The following is a 22,180-nucleotide window of genomic DNA, read 5'->3' as shown; positions in this document are numbered from 1 at the left end:
CCGGCAAGAATTGAAGAACCACCGACAGGATCACCCCATCGGATAAGATGAGAACGAAAAGTCTAGACGCATCAAATTTCTCCAGAGAAGCTCAGATATGAACGACCGGGCGAATCGCCCCGTCGAGGGACCGACCAACGGTTTTCTTCACCAGGGTCCCCGCCTTAGTTGCTACGGCGGAAGTTGGTGGGGGCGGCCGCCTTGCTGCTGGTCGCGAAGCCGCTGGACTTGGCGACGCTGCTGCTGGGGACGCTGCTGCTGCTAGGGATGGGGATGCTGCTGCTGACGGGGACGCTGCTGCTGGGGACGGGGACGGTGCCATTGCCGGGGAAGGGAGGATGGGGCAGGCCGGTGGGACGGGGAGGACCGTGGTGGTGGTCATCCTCATCCTCGTCCTCGTCGTCATCCTCATCATCACCCTTGTCATCCTCATCATCCTCATCGTCGTGGCCGTGGCGGTGATCTCCGTGGCCGTGGTGATCGCCAGACGAACCCGTCGGGGTGGCAGTCTATCCATCTGCGTTAGCACTTCGCTCCAATTGAGAAAGAAGCATACATACCACAGTGACGGTGACGGTAGCGGTGGGGCTGCAACCCTCGCCGTTGCCGGAGGTGACGGGCAGGAGGGTGGCGGTGCTGGTCGAGCCAGACTCCTCGCCGTTGCCGGACTCCGAGGGAGTGGGGGTCTATTGATGTATAGTTAGCACCCAGCTCTTGCTTAGGGAAGCGTTGGGAAGCATACGGCCGTGACGGTGTGGACAGCGGTCGAGGTGCGGTGGATGGTAGTGGTCACCACAGAGGTAGAAGAACCGGTTCCCAGAGTGTAGGTGACGGTGATGTCGCTAGCACCGGCACTGGAGGAGACATCGCTAGAGGCGGAGCTGAAGCCGGGCAGACCGGTGCTGAGACCGGCGCTCGTGGTGGCCGCGCCCGAGGACGAACCGGCACCGACGGCGGACGAGCTGGGGTAGAGAGGAGTGGAGGAAGCCACGCCCGAGGAAGAGGCGGGGGTGGACGAGACCGGGGTAGACGAGACCGCAGTGGAAGAGACAGCGGACGACGAAGGAGAAGACACCGGCAGGCTGGAAGTAGACGAGACCGCCGAGGAGGACGAGGGCTCAGTGCCGTTCAGACCACGGGGGTGGAAGTGACGGGCATGACGAGCGTGAGTGCTGGCGTCGGAACCCACGGCCAGAGCGGCCATCAGGGCCACGGAGAGCTTGTTGGAGAGCTGCATGGTTGCTGGTTTGTTGTTTTCTTTTGTTTTTCTTTCTTTTTTTTTTTTACTTTAGATCGACAAGACAATCAATGTCTGTTCTAGGAGTACGAGAGACCGAAAAGGGAATGGAAGGGCGAAATCGATTCGCAGGCAAGAACCAACCACAAAAGAATGACCGTGGGCGGGGGGGAGAAAGAATGAACGAGGTCTCTGACACTGAGAAGGAAGAGAGAGGAGGAAGAAGAAGAGAAGAAGAAGAAGGAGAGGAGAGAAGGGATTAAAAAGCCGGAGTGGACTGGAGCTGCGAGGAGGGAGATTGCCCTCCTGCACGGCCAGAATCTCTGCTGGTCGACCATTCTAGATCCCCTCGACAATTTCCTTCCAGTTGGAACACAATCAACAGAACCCCCAAAAGAGTCTGACAGGTGGGGCGGTCATCCCGAAATTGATTTCCTGCTGGAGGGGATCCACGGTTGGGTTGGTTTCAGATGCTGGTGTCACTTCATCTGTCGGGTGGGCTGCACGGGGGGGGGGAATGTGTTCATTTTGAGATCCCCTTGATTTCATTTCACCTGCATTGGTCTTGCATGTTGTAATTTGGCCCTTACTGAGGGGAGAGGACATTGGAATGAGCGGAGATTAACTGGGATGCGCGAGCGATGAAAAGATGAGGTATAAAACGAGGAAAAAGTTATAGATCGAGATCGCTGACATAATCAGGACCTGTGGTTGATGAGATTGATTAATATAACACAATATAACATAATATATATATATATATATAAATATATAGATAATATAATCATATAAGGATGATAATAAATAGAGAAGATAATATAATATTGCTCTCAGTTACAGAAGACCAGGTTCAATCAACCTGCGACACTCGATCCTCCACCCCGACCTTTCCGGTTCGCCGCATCTCACTCTCCTCTCTCCACCTCAACTCTCTCCGACTCGTATGGAAGACAACCCAGTCCACCAGGTCTGTCCTTGACCCCCTGAAAAAAGATCTTTCGACATGTCCACTCCTGCCGCTTTCCAGTCGCTCAAAGCGCAGTATGGTTCCACCCTCCATCATTTCATCACCGCGTCCAGGACCTTTGACCTCTGCGCCTCCATCCCGCCATCCACCCCGTCATCATCTCCCGCTCCCTCCCGTCTGTACGTCTTGGACTCCTCCTTTAATCCGCCCACTCTCGCCCATCGGAGAATCGCATGCTCGGCCTTGCGGGAATGTCGGGACTCGTCCAGACCCGTCCGGTTACTGCTCCTCCTAGCGACCCAGAATGCCGATAAGCCCGCCAAACCCGCCTCGTTTGAGGACCGTCTGGCCATGATGGATCTGTTCGCCCAGGATTTGCGCGCCCACCTGGCGAGTCTCCTCCGCGAGGATGGCCACAACGATGCCAGCGAGGAGTCCGCCTTGCCGGCAATCGACATTGGCGTCACCAAGCTGCCGTATTTCATCGACAAGGCGGCGGCCATCGACGCCGCCGGGGTCTATCCCTCCGCCCTGGAGCAGGTCCATCTCACGGGCTACGACACCCTGATCCGGATCTTGGACCCCAAGTACTATCCACCCACCCACACCCTCCAGCCGTTGGTGCCCTTCCTCACCCACCATCGGCTGCGCGTCACCATGCGTCCCGACTCCGAGTGGGGCTCGCGCCGTGACCAGGAGGAGTTCCTGCGCCGTCTGGCCCAGGGCGGTCGGGAGTCCGAGGGTGGTCGTCGGGAATGGGCGCAACGCATCCAGCTGGTCGAGGGTCGACAACCTGGTGATCCGCCTGTTAGCTCGACCCTTGCCCGCCAGGCATGTCTCTCCCACCCTGAGGATCTGGGCGGGCTGGTCCCGGGCCCTGTGCGGCAGTTCCTCCTCACCCAGCATCCTTACTCCAGTAACTGAATCCTCTCGAATGAAGAGGGTGATCGACTCGGAACGCATCATATATATCACCAGGCGACCGGTCGCGCCGTAGTAGTACAGTAATCGTCGTATCATACATATCATACAGAATAGATCGATGGATCGATAGACCGCAAGGATCACGCGATCCATAACATCTGCCACTTTTTTTCTTCTCCCACCCATCCTCGACCCATCCCCTGCCGTGTCCTCATCCCACCATCCTTCCATCCTACCACACCCTACTCATCATCCTCCTCCTCCCTCTTACCCAACGTATAAGCCAGCCCCCCGCCCACCATATTCACCAGACAGAGACCCATAGTCGCCCCGCGGACCATCCCCCGAGCGCCCCATTTCTTCATGAATTGCTGCTTCCGTCGACCCGCCAGCAGCAGGTACAAACCCGACCAGGCTGCCTGGATCCCGGCGCTGTCGGTCTTGAAGCCCTGCAGGTTGGCATAGCTGGTGAAGAGCAGGACGGGCGGGAAGAGCATCGGCAGGGCCTGGAAGGGTCGCATGTACTGCGCCGTGATCAGGGTTGCCAGCAGCGTCGGGGGGAATGGGTTTTCTGAGTAGACATAGTATGTTAGAGGATTGTCTGGATTGAATAACTGGACTGGCAATGGTAAGAGAGGACTCACCTCCCCAGGCTTGGAACTGGCGCACCAGCGTCTGCTTGGTTTCTTGCGCGGTGTCGGGGTTGGAACCGGCCATGGCTGCAATTGTTATTGTGGATAGACAATGAAGAGAATGCGATCGTATTCGAAATATTAGGATGCCTCGTATCCAGACAATTGGAATATAGTCCAGAGAAACGATAGTCAATGACCGAATGACGAAAGAAAGTGCAGTGGATGAGGATCTGACTAACCGCATCCTTCGGGTTTAGCGTTTCCTCCATCAATGGTTCTCCCCTCGGGCCAAACCTCCGCAAAAAGACACCACGTTGATCCATCATCACACTGTCGCTCCTCGCTGTTTCTTCTTTCTGTCTTATCGGGGATTGTTTTCGTACATTTTCCATACCATCCTAACCCTCTCTCCTCCTCCTTCCCACTATCAAACACCACCGGCCAATATCCGCGACCAGCTCCAAAGAAAAAGGACAAAAAACACATCCCCTCCGCACGGCTCCCGCCACCAACTACCCACTCACCCTCTCGTTAGGGAAGCAGTGGTAGTCTCTCCAGGACACACCAGGTCCAGTCGCACGCAAATTCGGTCGATCGATCCACCGCTGCCATGCCGTCCGCCAGCGCGTCCGGTGTCGATAACGGGGGCTCCGCCAAATCCCGCGAGCACAACCAGGGGAACCAGGATCGCAAATACACGCCCGATCAGAAGGCCGCCGTGCTGCGGATCCGGAAATGCGACACCACGGCCTTTTATGAGATCTTGTCGATAGAGAAGTCCGCGACGGATGGCGAGATCAAGAAGGCCTACCGCAAGCAGAGTCTCTTGACGCATCCTGATAAGAATGGGTATGAGGGGGCCGATGAGGCGTTTAAGAGTGAGTTTCGCGTTTTCCCTGGGAATTTGTTTCGATAGTTATATCTATATGAGGGTTCTGTGGGCTGCGTGCTGACAACACCAGTGGTGGCGCGTGCTTTCCAGGTTCTGTCCGACTCCGACAAGAAATCCAAGTATGATAAGTTCGGCGGCGACCCCGACAGTAGGTTTACGCCCAGCGCGGGCCCGTCCGGTGGCTCTCCCTTTGGTGGTTTCGGCGGTGGCTTCCCGCGGTCGTCGGCTGGTGGTGCTGGGTTCGAGGACGAGATCTCGCCCGAGGAGTTGTTCAACCGCTTTTTCAACGGTGGTTTCGGTGGTATGGGAGGTGGCTTCGCTCCGTTTGGTATGTCCCGTTCCCATCCATAAACCCTCCCCTCCCCCGAAATGGGAACGCGACTGACTCGTCCAATCTGCAGGTGGTCCCCAGTTCGTCTTCAACATGGGAGGCGGTCCCGGTTTCCGAGTGCATCAGTTTGGTGGTCCCCGTCCGCGCAGAAGGCCTCGCGAAACCAACGCCCAGTCCGAACCCGCCCCCTCCCCGTGGGCCATTCTCCAGCAACTCCTGCCGCTGATCCTCCTCTTCGTCCTCCCTCTCCTCTCCTCGCTCTTTACCGGCTCCTCCACCCCCGCCGGTCCGTCCTACCGATTTGACCCCGTCCCACCGCACACGCAGCATCGGACCACGCCCCGGCTCAACCTCAACTACTACGTCAACCCCAGCGACGTCGATGACTACAGCAACCGCAAATTCCGCCAGTTGGACCAACGCGTGGAGGTGGACTACGTCTCCAAACTACGGTACGAATGCGAGAGCGAGGTGCTAGCGCGGGACCGGATGATCCAAGACGCCCAAGGCTGGTTCTTCCCGGATGTCGAGAAGATGAAGGAGGCGCGGTCGTTGGAGTTGAAGAGCTGCCGACGGTTAGATGCGCTCAAGGGGAAATTCTGATAGAGGGCCGAGTTCTGTGATGCCGTCGCGCCCTTTCGGTGTTATAATTAATGTTCTCCTTTTGCTTTCCGACTCTCCCCTAATGTCTTTCTTCCTCATGTGTTTTGTTTTAGATGATGTCCATACGTGTTTTTTTGACGGCGTCTTGGGTGAACTGGTGGCGGTTGCCCCAGGCCAGTCCTTCTGTACATGGAAATACCAATCGAGAACCATTACCGACTATCTCGCCTCTAAGTAGTCTATATTTTATATCTGCATATAATCGTATATATTGAACATATTCATATTGCAATGTCTAATACTAAGAACTGGCTGCTTAGTTAATCCGACCCGCTCACATAATCAGTGCCTGGCGAATCTCACAAACCATCACCGAAGCATTTGTCGTCCTCCATCAACCCTTCTTCCCTGTCTCCGATTCCCCGAGATTCATTTCGTCGTGGGTTTCTTCGTGGTATCAATATTCTTGTGTCGGGGTTGATCCATTCCTCTCGTTGTCGACTCTCCCCGTGGACTGGTCGTTGCACTCACACCGTGCCCCGGCCGTCACAACCGATTCTCCGCACTGTTTGCCCCGCCGATTCGACCCAGTACGTGAGGAGACTAGCCAGCTAGTTCTCTTGCGTCGTCTATCGTCAGAAGAAAATGGCGGATAATATGTCAGACGCGGAGAAGGTTAGTGGCACCGACGGTGACTGTTTCGCCGAACGCACAGCTGATACAACCGTGTTATAGATCCGCAACAAGCGGTTGGCAAAACTCGGCAATCCGCCACCGTCCCAGTCTCAAGGCGCAGGAGAGTCCGCATCCAGCTCGTCGCCTTCGTCGCCACAGTCGACTTCCGCCGATGCGCCGTCGCGATCAGAGCCCAAGGCCCCGTCGCAGCAGCCGCCCCCGCAGTCCGACGAAAAGCGCGTCAAGATCACTCCCTCCGGCGGGAGAGCAACCCCCGACCGATCACACAATGTCACCCCCGTCTCCTCCACGCCGCCGCCGCCCAAGGCCGAGGAGAGCCTCGCCGCGTTCGAGGACCGCACCTGGTGTGCCGTGTTCAAGCTGACGTTGAATGAGGAGCGTGCGCGGGACATCCATGGTCAGAAGCTGGCGTATTTGCCGGGTCTGCGAAGCGAACTTGAGAGCCAGGGTCAGGAGCTGCGTGTGGACGCGTCCAACTTGGATCAGGCCTTGCTGGAGGCCGCATCGAATGCGCCCCGGCAGCAGCCGTTGGATTATCTGCTCCCGTGCTGGAAGAGGATCGCGAAACTGCATAAGGGTTTCCGTCGCGCTGGGGATGGTGATCCTAAGTTTGGCGCCATCTGCGAGGCTAGGCGCTTGTGTATCAGCTACTGTCTGTTTGCGATCACGATGCCCGAGATGTTTGGGTATGTTCCCCTCTCCCTCCTGGCGCTGCTTTGGTGAATGAAAGTTGGGTATGAGACTGACGGGGCCACGTTGGTTTTGATCAGGCTTGAACCGTCCGCACAGTCGCCTCTTCGGCCCTATCTGCTGTTGGAACCCGAAGACGACAAGGGCGTGGACTTTGAGTTCATGAGCGAGGCTGTGAAGCGGTTCGACGAGGATGAGAACATCAAACCGGCCTTCATTGCTGCCGTGGAGGGGCTGAGTCGCGAGCTGGCCGAGATGAGCATCAACGATGACTACAAACCCTATGTCCTGGTATGCGAGATCGACCCTGTGCATGGTCTGGATCGATTTGCTTACGAGGATAATGACAGGCGCTGCGCAATCTCGTTCGCCATGCGGTCATCGGCGCCGCACTGACCGAGTCGGAGATCTTCAACGCGTCTCGCGATCCCGCGACGTTCGAGAAGAACACCCTGCTGGGCCCCTGGTTTGCCCTGTCGCCGCTGCAGAGCAGTGTCACCATGTCATACTTTTCCAGTCCGAAGACGAGAGACCAGTCGTATATCCTGAACGCGCAAAAATCACTCCGCATGATGCAGCAGATTCTCAGCTCGGACCTGCTGGATATCGTCAACCACATGATCAGGTCGTCGAAGGACGCCCGGGAACGCATCCTCGACTGGGTTGCCACGGCGTTGAACATCAACCACAAGCGACGAGCCATGCAGGTCGACCCCAACACGGTCTCGTCGGACGGGTTCATGTTCAACCTCACCACATGTCTGGACCATCTCTGTGAGCCGTTCATGGATGCGAGCTTCACCAAGGTAGGCGTCTCATGTCGCTTCGTGCGACTCCCTGCAATGTTGCCATGTATCTGACCTGCGGTAGATCGACCGGATTGACGTGGCGTACCTGCGTCGAAACCCCCGCGTGGATCTGAGGGACGAGACAAAACTGAACGCCGATCAGCATGCGTCCGACGCGTATTACTCGCAGAAGGAAGATGGCGTCTCCAACTTCATCACGGAGATCTTCTTCCTGACGGTCGCCGCACACCACTACGGCAGCGAGTCCCTCACGGCCAAGATCGAGCAGCTGGAGAAGGACCTGAAACACATGCAATCCACCATTGACCGGTTCGAATCCGAGCGACCCCGGTGGGCGTCCAATCCCACGCAGCTGCGGGTGTTTGAGCAGGCTTTGAAGAAGTACAAGGACAAGCTAGACCTCGGGATGGCGTTGAAATACAGCCTGCAGGGGGTGCTGTTCGACGAGCAGTGGCAGGCCCGCTCCATGTTGTTCATGCGCTACGTCACCGTGTGGCTGCTGAGGCTGATCTCCGGGAAAGATTTCCCGCGGGAGCAGATCAAGCTCCCCCTGGCGGAAGAGCAGCCGGAAGTGTCCCGATGCCTGCCGGAATACTTCCTAGAAGACATCGTCAGCAACTTCAAGTTCATCATGTGGTGCATGCCGCAGATCATCACCGCCACGCAAGGCGACGAGCTGGTCATGCTCTGCATCACCCTCCTCGAGACCACGAGCTACATCAAGAACCCGTACCTCAAGGCAGGCCTCGTGTCGATCCTCTTCCGGGGGACATGGCCCCGCCCCGGCGGCGCCCGCGGGGTCCTGGTCGACCTGCTCAACTCGATGCCCTTCGCCAACGACTACCTGCTGCACGCGCTGATGAAGTTCTACATCGAGGCGGAGCACACAGGCACGCACACGCAGTTCTTCGACAAGTTCAACATCCGCTACGAGATCTTCCAGATCATCAAGTGCATCTGGCCGAACACGCTCTACCGCAACAAGCTCTACAACCAGTCGCAGAAGAACCACGACTTCTTCGTCCAATATGTCAACCTGCTCCTCAACGACGTGACCTTCGTGCTCGACGAGTCCTTCGGCGCCTTCATCACCATCCACAAGACGCAGACGGAGCTCAGCCGCGACGGCGCAAGCATGGACGCGCAGACGCGCCAGCAGAAAGAGGAACACCTGGCGTCCGCACAGCGCAACGCCAAATCCTACATGCAGCTTACAAACGAGACGGTCTCCATGCTCAAGCTGTTCACCGACGCACTAGCCGAGTCCTTCACAATGCCCGAAATCGTCCAGCGTCTCGCAGACATGCTCGACTACAACCTCGACGCCATGGTCGGGCCCAAGAGCGCCAGCCTCCGCGTCGACAACATCCAGCAGTACGGGTTCAACCCGCGCGCGCTCCTCAGCGAGATCGTCGACGTCTACCTCAACCTAAGGAAGAAGGAGGCCTTCGTGGTGGCAGTCGCCCGCGACGGCCGGTCCTACAAGCCGGCGAACTTTGAGAAAGCGGCAGACATCCTCCGCAAGTGGTCGCTGAAATCTCCGGAGGAGCTCAAGCGGTGGGAGATCCTGCAGGGTAAATTCCGCGACGCGAAGGCCGCTGACGACCAGGCGGAGGAGGACCTCGGCGAGGTTCCGGATGAGTTCCTTGACCCGCTGATGTACACGCTCATGGAGGACCCGGTTATATTGCCGGCGTCGAAGATGTCTATCGACCGGTCTACGCTCCGGTCGCATCTTCTGAGCGATCCGCATGATCCGTTTAATAGGACCCCGTTGACGATGGAGGATGTTGCACCTGGTTAGTCTTCTTCTTTCTTTTCTTTGCCCTCTTCACCTCCTTGACCCTGCACAATACTCTCTCCATGCCATGCTAACTAAGTTACTTGCAGACACCGAATTAAAAGCCAAAATCCAAGCATTCAAGATGGAGAAATTGACCGAACGGAGGAACGAGCGGGCACAAGCCGGGGGCGAGGGATTGGACCAGATGGATACTTCCGGTTAACATAGATAATGTTTTATTCTCTCTTTCTTGTTTAGATTACTGGTCTGGTGTTCATGATGATGGTAAAAGAACAATGGCATGCTTCAACACAGATATGGATGTACGTACCAATGAGGTAAGTGGGTCAATTTATAGTATATCACGTGATATCAATATAAGGGGTGACATCACGGCTTTATCTAACCCTCCCTCTAATCTACCTTGATCTACTCTGCATGTTTTGATTGTATAGCATTGCTATCGTGTCTACATATCAATCACCATGGGCGCTATCTCATCTACCATCCAATCCCTCCCCCCACTGGGGGATTTCATCCGGCTCACGCCAGATGCTTACAGGGTAGCTCTCAACATCTTCCAATACTTTCCACTGGTGAGCTTCCCCTCCATATCAAAATGAACAGATCCCAGTCTAGTGCATCATCATATGCAATGCAACCCCAACCTAGCCCATACCAAACCAAACCAACCCAACCCAACCCAACCCAACCCAACAAACTCACTAACAAATGCAAAAAAAAAAAAGTTCACAACCCTCGAATGGCTCACCCCCTACTACCCCGCCGGCAAAAGCTCCCTCCCAAAAGCCACCCTCAACATCCCCGGCCGCCTCGGCTGGATGCTAATGGAGCTGATCGGCCCCCTCAACCTGCTTTACATACTACGCACACAATGCTCCAACCTCGGAATCGACTCTCTGCCCCTCCCCAACAAACTCGTCGTCGCGCTTTACCTCATCCACTACGTGAACCGCGCGATCGTGTCGCCCTTGATGGCGCCCAGCGTGTCGCCTACGCATGTGTTTATCGTGGCGTCGGCTGTTTGCTTCAATTGGTTGAATTCGACTTGTTTGGCGGGGTGGGTGCTTGGGTATGAGGTTTTGTGGGAGGGGTTTGAGGATCTGGCTTCTTCGGGTGCTGCCGTGTCGGCTGGGAATGGGAATTCGACGGCGGTGTGGGTTACGTCTCTGCTGGGGACGCTGGTGTTTGCGCTGGGTATGGCGGGGAATATTTATTCGGAGAGGACGCTTTTCCGTCTGCGTCGGGAGGAAGTCGCCAAACGTTCTTCCTCCTCATCTTCATCTACCTCCTCCTCAGCCCCCACCGAAGAGAAAACCACCTCTACACCCAAAGACACCACCAACAAGGAGTCAAAGAATAAATACTCCAAAGTCTACGTCATCCCCCCGCCCAAAGGCCCCTTCACCTCAATTCTCTACCCGCACTACGTCTTCGAATGGGCCGAATGGTTCGGTTTCGCTCTCGCCGGCACAGCAATCCAGCCACTTCTCATTCCCTCCTTGCTCGCAGGTATCGGGTCCAAGACGGCTGTCACGGCTGTGTCGCCGCTGCGCCTGGCCCCGTGGTTTGTGCCGGCTGCGAAGGTGGCTGGTGCGCTTGGTGTGCCGTTGCCGCTGGCGGGGTTGGCGTTTGCTGTGAATACGGTGGCGAATCTGTTGCCGCATGCGAGGTGGGGACGGAAGTGGTATGTTGGGAGGTTTGGGGAGGAGGGGGTTAAGGGGAGGGGGGCGGTGGTGCCTTGGTGTCCGTGGCTCTAGGTTTCTGTCTTGGGGGATGTAAATGGAGATAGACCCTTGTGAGGTGAATGATGGATGGTCTACGCTTATAGGTCTACAGGGAGGTAATAAACAATTACATATGAAACACATAGTTATAATTAATCTAAGCCTAGGCAATCCTGAGGCAATATGTTGAAATTTGAATTTCCATGTTGAAATAACTCCATCCCGGTATCTCTAGTACAAACCATGAACCCATATGTTGAACTTTTGGTATCATCATCGTAACTCATCACACAAAAACACGAGACCCTAGCGGTGACGGGTTGAGAATGTCACCGCATTGGCAGGCAGCGGTTGTTAGGTTTGCACATATTTATTTGGCATACTTCTGGCGGAAGGCCTTGGCCGCGTTGACCATGTTGGTCAGGGCGGCCTTGGTCTCGGGCCACTGGCGCGTCTTCAGACCGCAGTCGGGGTTGACCCAGAGCTGGTCGGGGCGCAGGTACTGGAGCATCTCATCGAGGCGGTCCTTGATCTCCTGCTCGCTGGGGACACGGGGCGAGTGGATGTCGTACACACCGGGGCCGATGTGGCGGGGGTAGGCCTCGTCGATGAAGACCTTGAGGAGCTTGGCGTCCGACTTGCTGTTCTCGATGGAGAGCACGTCGGCGTCCAGGGCGGCGATGGCGTGGAAGAAGTCCTGGAACTCGGAGTAGCAGAAGTGGGAGTGGATCTGGGTGCCGTCGGTGACGCCGGCGGTGGCCAGGCGGAAGGCCTTGACGGCCCACTGCAGGTACTTCTCGCGCTCGGAGCCGGTGCGCAGGGGCAGACCCTCACGGAGGGCGGGCTCGTCGACCTGGATGACCTTGATGCCGGCGGCCTCGAGGTCGACGACCTCGTCGCGGAGGGCCAGGGCCAGCTGCTGGGCCTGGACGGACTGGTGCACGTCGTCACGGGGGAACGACCAGCGCAGACAGGTGATGGGGCCCGTGAGCATGCCCTTCATGGGCTTGTTGGCGACCGAGACGGCGTACTTGGACTCCTTGACGGTCATGGGGGCGGGACGGGAGATGTCACCGACGATGATGGGGGGACGCACGCAGCGGGAGCCGTAGCTCTGGACCCAGGCGTGGGTGGTGAAGACGTAGCCGGTCAAGCGCTCACCGAAGTACTGCACCATGTCGTTACGCTCGGGCTCACCGTGGACGAGCACGTCGAGGTCGAGCTCCTCCTGGATCTTGACGACCTCGCGGATCTCCTTCTCGATGAACTGCTCGTACTCGGCGGGGGTGATCTCGCCCTTGGTGAACTTGTTACGCTGGATACGGATCTCCTTGGTCTGGGGGAAGGAGCCGATGGTGGTGGTGGGGAAGAGGGGCAGGTTGATGGTCTTGCTCTGCTCGGCGATACGGGTAGTGAACTCGGACTTGCGGTTGTGCATGGCGTCGGAGACGGCGGCCTGGCGCTCCTTCACCTGGGGGTCGTTGGTGCGCTTGGAGGAGGCACGCGACTGGACGGAGGCGGCGTTGGCCTCGAGCTGCTCCTTGACGGCGGCGGGGCCCTCGGTGACGGCCTTGGCGATGACGACGACCTCGGCGGTCTTCTCGACGGCGAAGCTGAACCAGTCACGGACCTCGGCGTCGAGGGTCTTCTCGCTGGCGAGAGTGTGGGGGACGTGCAGCAGAGAGCTGGAGGTGGCAACGATGACACGGTCCTTGCCGAGCTTCTGGATGGCCAGCTCGACCTTGGCGATGGCGGCCTGGAAGTTGGTCTTCCAGATGTTACGGCCGTCAACGACACCAGCGGAGAGGACCTGGTTGGGGCCAAGGGCACCAACGACGGTGTCGAGCTGCTCGGGGTGGCGGACCAGGTCGACGTGGATGCCGTGGAGGCTGTGCAGGGCGGGGAGAACCTCGATGTTGTGGACGATGTCACCGAAGTAGGTGGCGAGGAGCAGGCGGGGGGCGGAAGCACCCAGGGAGCCGAGCTTCTCATAGGCGGGCTTGAAGGCAGCCTTGGACTTCTCGGGGAGGTCGAAGACCAGGACGGGCTCATCGATCTGGACATCGGTGGCACCGGCCTCCTTGAGCTTGGTCAGGAGCTCGACGTAGGCGGGGAGCAGGGCATCGATCTTGGAGATGGGGTCCAGAGTCTGGCCACGGTCGGCCTTGGCGAGGGTCAGGAAAGAGACGGGACCCAGGATGACGGGGCGGGTGATGACGCCAGCCTCCTTGGCCTCCAGGAACTCGCGGACGGGCTTAGGGTCGGCGTTCAGCTTGAAAGTCTGGGTGTCCTGAAGGGTGGGCTTGACGTAGTGGTAGTTCGAGTCGAACCACTTGACCATTTCCTGTGTGATATTAGCCTTGCACTATAGGGGGAGTACTGCATTCTATATGGAGAGAACATACCAAAGAGGGAACGTCAATGGCCTCCTGGCCATCCTTGGCGGGCTTCTGGAGACCACGGCCCATGGCGAAGTACTCGTCCACGGGGTGGAGACCATACTTGCTGTAGCGCTCGGGGATGACACCGAAGAGCTGGATGTGGTCGAGGACCTGATCGTAGAAGGCAAAGTCGTTGCTGGGGATGACGTCGACGCCGGCATCCTTCTGGATCTTCCAGTGCTCGCTACGGAGTCTCTTACCCTCGGCGAGAAGCTCATCGCGAGAGATCTTGTCACCCCAGTACGCCTCGGTGGCCTTCTTGAGGTCACGCAGGCGTCCCATACGGGGGAAACCGAGAACGGAGCTGAAGATGGACAGTCAGTCATTGGATCAGACCAAAGATGATCCCAGGGGTGTTGAGAGGGTACTCACGATTGAACCATTCTGACTGATGTAAAGGGGGAAGAGGAGAAAAAGAGGTGAGAAGAAAGTAAACAAGAGACAATCCAGAGATCTCTTGATAGGGGGAGGAAGAGAAGAAAAGGGAGAGATGAAGAGAAGAAGAAGAAAGGAGAAGAAGAGAAGAGAAGAGAAAAGGAGGGGAGGCCGAAGAAATAAGAAGAAAGGGAGGGGAAGAAAGAGGGGTGGAGGGGGACCGATTCTTCCTGACAGAATTCCAAACCTGCCCCTCCGATCGTCCTGGATGGAAGTACTGGAAGTACCGGGACCGAACCGTACCGTACCTGACCGTATTGTGTACCCCGGTCTGTCAGGAGATTGACCAATCATGTTGTAGATTTGTGCAATGATCAACCAATCAAATCAGACTGTCAATACAAGCGTTTGATCGTCATGAAAGTTACGGTCAGAATACCGCAGACCAATCCCCGGAGCGACCAATGGCGTGATACCCAAGCTGTGCTCTCCACACTAATCCCCATTAGGATAGAGAGGTCCGGGATCGGCCTGTTTCCTTCGACTACTCAATACACACTACTAATCTCTATCTTCGATCGGGCTTCATCTTAATCTGACTGTATTCGGCGACTTTCTGCCTATTGAAGCGAGTATCCACTTCCTTCTCTCAATCCCTGGATTCGCCTCCACGTCGGCAATGGCTCTCTACTACTCGGGGCTTTCCAAGTCCCTCCATCACGTTGACCTAGAACCAGACCCTCCCATATACAACATGGATAGGAAAGAGGAATTTCGAGCCTTTTGAAAAGTCCAGGGAATCATTGGAACATGCTTTCCCAGTTTCTAAATCGAGCAACTCGAATCCTACCTTTGAGATGAGAGTCTAACCCACCAACATGTCAACATCCGTGCCGCACTGGACATGTACAAGACCGGACAGCTGGAGTACGGATACAAGTTTATTACTCTTGTCATCCAACGGCCTCAGAATCTGGATGAAAACCCAGGGTTAAGCTGACTGTATTCGGTGAATTTCTACCTATTAACCTCAGTACCCACTTTCAATCCCCTCCCTCAATCTCTGGATTCGCGTCTCCAGGTCGGCAACCGCTATCTCCTGCTGTCGGGGCTTCTCAAGATCCTTCTCTGTCACGTTGAACTGGAACCAGACCCCTCCTTCATATCTGGGTTCGAAGCCGAACGCGGGGATTCCCTTACCCGCCTCCACTGCTTCAAGCGTGGCCCGGAGGAGTGAGATCTTGGTGGCATATTCCCCGGGGACAGGGACGAACATGTATATGCGGAAGCAGCCTGCATGACGGGGAAGATAGAAGGGGTCGAGGTCGTACACCGTGTCGGAATATATAAATAAGGGCATGGTGGTCACTTGCCTTGGAACTAATCATTAACAGATGGATTTTGTTTGATAACTGGTGGATTGGATGAATGGGGATTGGATAAACTGGGATAGACTAATCTACAGATGGGCGTCCTGGACATTTATACCCGACACACTGCACGAAGAGTCAAATACCCGCGAAGATGGCACACTCAATCAGACAAAGACAAACACAAAAAGAAAGATCCCAAGAAAGAATGAAAGAATGAAAGAGATAATGCTAGGGTATAAAGAGAACAAGCCCATAGTCAAGACACTCTACCCATGCAAGACAATACTCTACCCATACAAAATCTCCACCATCCACTCATATCCCCACCACACGCAAAATCCGCATCTTCAGCTCCGCCATCGCTTCCAAGCGCAGTCGGGGCTCAATAAGTCCCTCCTCTACCACATCAAACCGGAACCAGACCCCTCCCGCACGCATGACATCTATACCGGTCGCGGAGATCCCCTCGCCCGCTCTCACGGTGGAAAGCATGGCCTGGAGGAGGGACACCTGGGTGAAGTAGTACCCTGTGAGCGGCACGAACATGAACCGTCGGAAGACGCCCGCCTGGCAGCGTGTAAACCCGCGGTCAAGGTTGACTACCGTGTTGGAGTCAATGTGATAACCACGGTAAGACATGGTTGCTTACTTTTAGGCTGGTTGATTGATCGATTGATGGGCTTTCTACTGATGGATTGAATGGAATGGGTGAACAAAGATGAACGGGATACATTGGTAATTGATTAATCTACAGATAGGCATCCTGGGTATTTATACCCCGACAAATCTGCAGTTCCGGATAACAATATGAAAGCATTCAATCAGACAAAGAAGGTCTACAGAAAGAACGAAAGAACGAAAGACAGAAAGAACATCCCCATAATCAAGATGCTATATCCATGCGAGATGTCCACTCACTCAACTCCATCAAGCCCAAGATCCTCTTCTCTAGATCCGCCACCGCTTCCAGGTGCTGTCGGGGCTCGATAAGCCCCTCTTCCGTCACGATGAACTGGAACCAGACCCCGCCCAAACGCGTGTCATCTACTTGGACCCCGCCGATCCCCTCGCCTGCCTGCACGGTCTGAAACATGGCCTGGAGGAGGGACTCTAGGGTGAGGTAATCCCCAACGAGCGGCACAAACATGTACCGTCGGAAGAGGCCCGGCGGACAGGGGACAAACTTGGTATCAATGTTGATCGCTGTGTTGGGATTGATGTAGTAGCCTCGATGAGAGACCATGGTTGCTTACCTTTGAATTACTTGGTTGGTTGGTTGGTTAACAGATAGATAGATTTACGATCGATGAACTAGATGGAACGGATCAACAAACTGAACTAGATAAACTGGGTATAGACGGATCTACAGTGGGCATCATGGGTATTTATACCCTGCTCACTATACGCAAAGACTCGGACAGCAACATGAAAACACTCAATAGGACAAAGAAGAACCACAAAAAGAAAGAAAGAACAGACAACCCCATAGTCAAGGTACCCTACTCATGCAAAATCCTACCATTCAATCCAAATCTATCAAACGCAGGATCCGCGACTTCAGCTCCGCCATCGCTTCCAGGTGCAATCGGGGCCCGTCAAGTCCCTCTTCGGTCACATTGAACCGGAACCAGACCCCTCCCACACGCGCATTCATGTTGCGAGCGGCGAATCCCTCGCCCGCTTTCACATCTATAAGCATGGCGTCTAGAAGGGCCTCCAGGGTGAGGAAAACCCCGGTGACCGGCACAAACATGTGTAGTTGGTACATGCCCTCCGGGCAGGGAGCATCCTCAGGGTCGAGGTTGGTCACTGTGTCGCAGCCGATGTAGTAGCCTGGAGGGATGGGCATGGTTGCTTACCTTTGGACTGGTTGATTGATGGTTAGCAGGTAGATGGGCTTTCGAGTAATGAACTGGATGGATGGATAGATGAGCTGGATAGCCTGGATATGGATTAATCTACAGATGAGCATCAGGATGGATATTTATACTCTGACACTATGCAGATATGAATAGCAAGATGAATGCATTCCACCGGACAAAGAAAACTCCAGAATGGATGAATGAAAAGAAACAACCGCCTTTTGAATATTAAGAGGACAAGCCATAGTCAAGGTCCATCCCTGTACAGGAAGGAGCCGGTCGGTTCTTTCTTCTTTCATCACGACAATGGCCATGACCCCGAACCATCACCGTCAATTCCATTGACAGACTTCACTTCATACAACCTACTACCACAGACACATCCCCCTGCAACCCATCAGAAGAGATGACTGTCTCCGCGCTGCTCTCCTTTTGTCCTCGCTTCCGAGGGGGCAGATCCACGTCTGGGTCCACCCTCATCCATGATGCCCACGATCCACCGGCGATCGATCCTCTGGAAAGTGCCCATCTAGCAAGAAATACTAGTCGTACATCCTCCTCCTCCGACTCGGTCGATGCCCCCAGACTCCATCGCCCCAGTGACTCGTCTAGCGGTCTCTCCAAGAAGCTGCGCAAACGCTTCTCCCGGGAAGGAAAAGGCTCCATCTTTCCCTTTGCCAGATCCACCGGCCTCAACGCCGCTCCCATCGCCTCAGGCGACGTGGGGAGTAGTCTGATGAGCGAGAGAGGTTATGATAGTGACGCTCAATTCATATCCACCCCAAAACAGCCCAAGCACACCCCCGACCACCCCTCCTCGACCGGCACGGGAGAGAACGGCGCTCCACACCAACAGGGAAAGAGCGAGCCGCTGGGTGTCCTGGTGGAAGAGCACAGCAGGACTGAAAGTGAGAATTCGGGGATCTTTCCCAGGAACGGCGACAGAACGAAATCGTTCCTGTCCTGGGGACATGGACGCCTGCAATGTTCCCCCAAGTTAGACCTGGTGGGCCTCGATCGACTCCCATCGAGTGTGGTTGATCCGCTACAAGACCCAGAGCCAAGTGACAATGGTGCCACAACAGCGGAGAACGATTTGCCCATGCCCAATGTCCGTCATTCGAGACTGCAGACGGACATCCCCAGCGCCTCGCTGCCGCTGGGCCCCAATAGCGGCCGTCTGTACTCGTCGGTCCCCTGTCGCGGGCATCCCCACCTAGTCTCCCCCGTGCCTCGGGGCTACAGGGTATCCACCGACTCCTCGAGAGGGACCCCGGATATTGTGATCCCCAGAACGCGAAATCGGCTTTCGGCGCAGCTGGTTGGGCCTGCCAGTTCGCCTCATCTGCAGGACATGAATATCCCACACATGCTGGCGACGACCTCCATCTCTTCCCCGCTTCGGTCCAAAGCCCAGTCGCTGGATGACAGGATGATGGACAACAATGAAGATACCAGGCACCTGTCTCCTCCATCCGGCACGCGGAAAGAGCGGGGACAACCAGAAGTGCGAGTCATTCGCATGGCCACACCGTCCAGTTTTTCAACAGCCACCAATTACTCTGATGGCGGAGCGAGTACTTCCCAGGGCAAATTTACGGAGCATTTTGAGTTCAACCCGTCGACCGTATCCCTCAAGCCAGATTGTCAAAGTGAAGTGGGTTCTTCCTGCAGTGTCAGCGTCGGATGGTTATCGGGAGGACGTCGCATGGGCTATGGGTACGCGTTGGTTCCTTCTACCAACGACAGGCCATCCCAAGATGGCAGTGTGGGGCCTATGATTGATGACGCGGACGCATCTCATCAAAGAGCAGTTGGAAACCAATCCTCTGTCTCAGCCGGCAGAGATACTTCGGACGAGAATGTGCGGACATCTTCAAAAACAGCGTCGTCGAGTCTCAATGTTCCAGGCTTCGCCCGTCGCTGGAGCCCCCGCAACCGGCCTGGGATTCCGTGCTATAAGCCAACTAGTATCCATAGCACAGGCGGGGAGTCACCTTCCCTGTGGGACAGAATATCACACTGGAGGGGGAACCAGGACACCCGGGAAGCGGTGGAGACAGACTTAATACCCCCCTGGGCTCACTTTTGCGGCGTTGGTCCAGCAAGCCCGGCATCGCAGAGTCAACAGAGGACCGCATCTGCCACCACCAAGAACACCGAAGGACCCCTTTCAAAGCGGCAAGTGAGACTCCGCCGCGCCAAAAGTCTCTGGGCCAAGAGGCGCGGGGTGGCCGAACGGATCTCTAGTCTGGACGCAAAAGCGCCCATCCGAAAGGGTTCGAAAGAGGCATATCCCGTTGTCCGGAGACGGGCTTCGCGGGGAATTCGGTTCAAAGTCCGGGCTCGCAAGGGGCGTCATAGCACGGACGAGAGTGACAACGTTCCGATCATTCCGGCTCGAAATTCTGGGGACACTGGGGTCTCGCAGGTGTCGCACGAAATGACCATGCCGGAACCCGGTCAGGGCGAGTGGCAGGAGCGCCTCAGCGACGAGACCGTGGTGAGCGAATGGGATGCGTACCAGGACTGTGTCGAAACGCAGTGACCAGATAAACTTGGAGATGGAGAGCAGTTGGACAGCAGTTGGTGTCTGCCGGAGAGCATGGACGGGCGGTAAAGAATGAAAGTAGAATGAAAGCATCGATCAAGAAATTTCTACATGTCGATTAAAAAGTGTAATGAATCCCATCCAGTCCGTCAACGCCTATCCCATCCATCCCAGTCGTACATAGGTATCTTACAGCACAAAGAACACACGCATATAAACAATCAATCCGGAAGACACGCCTAGTATCCGAAAGACACACCTATTTCCGCTGCCTCTTCGAGCTCTTATCACTCCCATTGCTCAAAACACTAGCAGACCGCTTCTGCGACGTAGACGGCGCCTCCACAGCCTTACTGTCAGCATCACCCGCTGAGTTCTTGTCTCCCCCAGCAGTAGAAGTAGTAGTACCATTAGCCGCAGCAGCAGTATCAGTAGACTCCGGCGGCAACTGATCATCCTGCTGCTCAGTCTTAACAGGCTTCTCCTTATCCTTATCCTTAGCCTCGCGAGCATCCCGAGAAGCTTCCAGCACGCGGATCTCGCTCTCGACCTTCTCAGCGACCTTGCGCGCGTCGAGCAGCAGGTTAACCGAGTGGATCAGCTTTTCGAAGCCCTTGCAGACTCGTTCGGTGGGCATCACTAGTCGGAGGGGCACTTCCAGTTCGGCGAGGGCGCCGGCTAGCTTTTGTGTTTGGACGTTGGATTTGGCTTGGGTGAGCTTTTGGGCGCGGTCGCTGCGGAATTGGACGCCTGGTGCGAGGCGCTCGTGGTGCTGGACGCCGTAGCGGGATTCTTCGGTCGCTGTGAGCGTTTTGGTGGCTTGTTGCGCTTCTTTGTTGGCGGCTGCTGCTGCCGCTGCTATGGCCTTCTTGTTTGTGGGTCCGCCCGCGGCGCCTCCGGCTGCTGCGGCGGCGGCGGCGGCGACTGTGCTGGGGGTGCCGGCTCGGCTGTCGCGGGCGTTGGTGGGTGCGTTGGAGGTTGGTGTTTGGCTGGCGGGGCTGGCTGCGGCGCCGGCTTCGGCGCCGAGGATGGAGCGGCGTTTCTTGGTCTTGTCTGCTTGGAGGAGTGTTTGCAGGAGTTGGGAGAGGCCCTGGCTGGATTGGTACATGGTGGTGTTGCCGACGCTGACGGGGACTTCGAGACGCGTGTAGAGCTCGCGACGGTCGTTGATGAACTCTTGCTCGCTGGCGGTGATGCGCTTCAGTTCCTCGAGGAGGATGCTCTCCTCGCGGACTTCGTCGGCCGTGCGGTTCAGCTGCAGGGCTGCTAGCTCCTTGCGGGCGCGTTCCCGGTCCGCGTCGAACTTCATCATCTTCTCGTGCAGGTCGAACTCCGCTTCGGACATTTCGGATGGCGGGTGCTCGAGGGCTAGCATGGACGCGGATACGAAATAGTACCGCCCCTTCATCTGTTCCATGGTGCGGACCCGCTTGGCCGGCACGAGCGCGCCGGTGTTGGCCTCCGCGTCGACCGGTTGCGGTTGGAAGTCGTAGCGGTCGGCGATTACCACCCAGCGCAGGTCATACTCCTCGACCAGGTCCACCAGGTAATCCGTCTCCTGCCGCGACCAGTCGTCGTTCTTCAGGTGGCGGTTGTACTCTTCGTCGGTGTAATGTCGTGGTACACGCGCCTTGATGTTGTATTTGGCGAACAAGGATTCCTGTCCTAGGGCCTGGGGTGTGTTTTCTTCTTCTTTCGGTCCGTCAACCTCCATCGCCGGTCCTTCGAGTGCTGGGGCTTTGGACACTTCGGGTTGGCGCTGCCAGTGATTGAGAATGAGGCCGTCCGATCGAGCGCTATTGGAGAAGGGAGTCATGCGCCTAGAGATCACAGATGGTCAGAAGTGCCGCTGATATCAGTGTGAAGCGAACAGAGCATACCATGGGCGCACTCTCAGCTTGCTCATCCATTTCGGTCGGCCCTTGTATCGGTTCTCGCTGATGGCGATGGGAGGGGCCCTTTCGCCGAGAAGGGCAAAGAGCTCTCGGGTAATACCCTCTGCAGACATCCATTAGCCTTTGATACTCCAGGCCATCTTTTTATTCTCCAGACGTAACCCACCTGGCCTTTTCTCGACGACTTTCTGCTTCTTATGCGGTCGCGGCTGGCCCTCCGCGGGCAAATCCAGCATGTCCCGAACATCGGCGGCGGCCATGGCGGGGCCAGTGGGGTGGGTATCTCAAATAAACTGAATAAAATATAAAGAAAATACACCGAATCGGTCTGGCGTAAAAGATGGAGATAGAAGCGATGGAGTGGGGAG

General features: G+C 56.2%; 12 protein-coding genes across 12 annotated transcripts; 5 read left to right on the top strand and 7 right to left on the bottom strand.

The window, feature by feature from the left end:
• Positions 1-70: 70 nt before the first annotated feature.
• Positions 71-1,426, bottom strand: P168DRAFT_42408 (uncharacterized protein). The gene is made up of 3 exons (XM_024841936.1): positions 743-1,426; positions 561-686; positions 71-509 (listed from the first exon to the last, which is right to left on the bottom strand). Exons 1-3 carry the CDS (start codon positions 1,235-1,237, stop codon positions 165-167), a joined length of 966 nt encoding a protein of 321 aa, XP_024690770.1. The 5' UTR covers positions 1,238-1,426; the 3' UTR covers positions 71-164.
• A 693-nt stretch (positions 1,427-2,119) lies between these two features.
• P168DRAFT_273159 (nicotinate-nicotinamide nucleotide adenylyltransferase) lies at positions 2,120-3,617 on the top strand. Its single transcript, XM_024835361.1, has one exon. It carries the CDS (start codon positions 2,241-2,243, stop codon positions 3,126-3,128), a length of 888 nt encoding a protein of 295 aa, XP_024690769.1. The 5' UTR covers positions 2,120-2,240; the 3' UTR covers positions 3,129-3,617.
• P168DRAFT_283915 (uncharacterized protein) lies at positions 3,371-3,845 on the bottom strand (the record flags this gene model as incomplete). The annotated part of the gene is made up of 2 exons (XM_024836095.1): positions 3,371-3,699; positions 3,773-3,845. The coding sequence occupies 2 exons, from the start codon at positions 3,843-3,845 to the stop codon at positions 3,371-3,373; spliced, it is 402 nt and encodes a 133-aa protein (XP_024690768.1).
• A 528-nt stretch (positions 3,846-4,373) lies between these two features.
• On the top strand, positions 4,374-5,589 carry P168DRAFT_240557 (DUF1977-domain-containing protein; the record flags this gene model as incomplete). Its single annotated transcript, XM_024833723.1, has 3 exons — positions 4,374-4,641; positions 4,726-4,992; positions 5,057-5,589. 3 exons carry the CDS (start codon positions 4,374-4,376, stop codon positions 5,587-5,589), a joined length of 1,068 nt encoding a protein of 355 aa, XP_024690767.1.
• Positions 5,590-6,204: 615 nt separating this feature from the next.
• Positions 6,205-9,930, top strand: P168DRAFT_292264 (ubiquitin-ubiquitin ligase UFD2). Its single transcript, XM_024837557.1, has 6 exons — positions 6,205-6,264; positions 6,325-6,971; positions 7,056-7,266; positions 7,326-7,781; positions 7,846-9,583; positions 9,675-9,930. The coding sequence occupies exons 1-6, from the start codon at positions 6,235-6,237 to the stop codon at positions 9,788-9,790; spliced, it is 3,198 nt and encodes a 1,065-aa protein (XP_024690766.1). The 5' UTR covers positions 6,205-6,234; the 3' UTR covers positions 9,791-9,930.
• A 122-nt stretch (positions 9,931-10,052) lies between these two features.
• On the top strand, positions 10,053-11,348 carry P168DRAFT_273148 (3-oxo-5-alpha-steroid 4-dehydrogenase family protein; the record flags this gene model as incomplete). Its single annotated transcript, XM_024835360.1, has 2 exons — positions 10,053-10,163; positions 10,317-11,348. The coding sequence occupies 2 exons, from the start codon at positions 10,053-10,055 to the stop codon at positions 11,346-11,348; spliced, it is 1,143 nt and encodes a 380-aa protein (XP_024690765.1).
• Positions 11,349-11,444: 96 nt separating this feature from the next.
• P168DRAFT_312360 (5-methyltetrahydropteroyltriglutamate--homocysteine S-methyltransferase) lies at positions 11,445-14,328 on the bottom strand. The gene is made up of 3 exons (XM_024839566.1): positions 14,129-14,328; positions 13,721-14,060; positions 11,445-13,659 (listed from the first exon to the last, which is right to left on the bottom strand). Exons 1-3 carry the CDS (start codon positions 14,137-14,139, stop codon positions 11,686-11,688), a joined length of 2,325 nt encoding a protein of 774 aa, XP_024690764.1. The 5' UTR covers positions 14,140-14,328; the 3' UTR covers positions 11,445-11,685.
• A 795-nt stretch (positions 14,329-15,123) lies between these two features.
• P168DRAFT_292262 (uncharacterized protein) lies at positions 15,124-15,758 on the bottom strand. The gene has a single exon (XM_024837556.1). It carries the CDS (start codon positions 15,489-15,491, stop codon positions 15,162-15,164), a length of 330 nt encoding a protein of 109 aa, XP_024690763.1. The 5' UTR covers positions 15,492-15,758; the 3' UTR covers positions 15,124-15,161.
• A 61-nt stretch (positions 15,759-15,819) lies between these two features.
• P168DRAFT_329133 (uncharacterized protein) lies at positions 15,820-16,747 on the bottom strand (the record flags this gene model as incomplete). The annotated part of the gene is made up of 2 exons (XM_024841432.1): positions 15,820-16,103; positions 16,423-16,747. 2 exons carry the CDS (start codon positions 16,745-16,747, stop codon positions 15,820-15,822), a joined length of 609 nt encoding a protein of 202 aa, XP_024690762.1.
• A 113-nt stretch (positions 16,748-16,860) lies between these two features.
• Positions 16,861-17,353, bottom strand: P168DRAFT_306352 (uncharacterized protein; the record flags this gene model as incomplete). Its single annotated transcript, XM_024839017.1, has 1 exon — positions 16,861-17,353. The coding sequence occupies one exon, from the start codon at positions 17,351-17,353 to the stop codon at positions 17,027-17,029; it is 327 nt and encodes a 108-aa protein (XP_024690761.1). The 3' UTR covers positions 16,861-17,026.
• Positions 17,354-17,547: 194 nt separating this feature from the next.
• Positions 17,548-19,914, top strand: P168DRAFT_329131 (uncharacterized protein; the record flags this gene model as incomplete). Its single annotated transcript, XM_024841431.1, has 1 exon — positions 17,548-19,914. The coding sequence occupies exon 1, from the start codon at positions 17,773-17,775 to the stop codon at positions 19,912-19,914; it is 2,142 nt and encodes a 713-aa protein (XP_024690760.1). The 5' UTR covers positions 17,548-17,772.
• A 98-nt stretch (positions 19,915-20,012) lies between these two features.
• On the bottom strand, positions 20,013-22,165 carry P168DRAFT_329130 (SANT/Myb-like DNA-binding domain-containing protein). Its single transcript, XM_024841430.1, has 3 exons — positions 21,979-22,165; positions 21,798-21,915; positions 20,013-21,737 (listed from the first exon to the last, which is right to left on the bottom strand). The coding sequence occupies exons 1-3, from the start codon at positions 22,070-22,072 to the stop codon at positions 20,177-20,179; spliced, it is 1,773 nt and encodes a 590-aa protein (XP_024690759.1). The 5' UTR covers positions 22,073-22,165; the 3' UTR covers positions 20,013-20,176.
• Between the last annotated feature and the right edge of the window lie 15 nt (positions 22,166-22,180).

This window comes from Aspergillus campestris (assembly GCF_002847485.1).
Source record: "Aspergillus campestris IBT 28561 chromosome Unknown P168scaffold_10, whole genome shotgun sequence".
Classification (NCBI taxonomy): Eukaryota; Fungi; Ascomycota; class Eurotiomycetes; order Eurotiales; family Aspergillaceae; genus Aspergillus; species Aspergillus campestris.
This window is presented reverse-complemented; position numbering and strand designations above follow the sequence as displayed.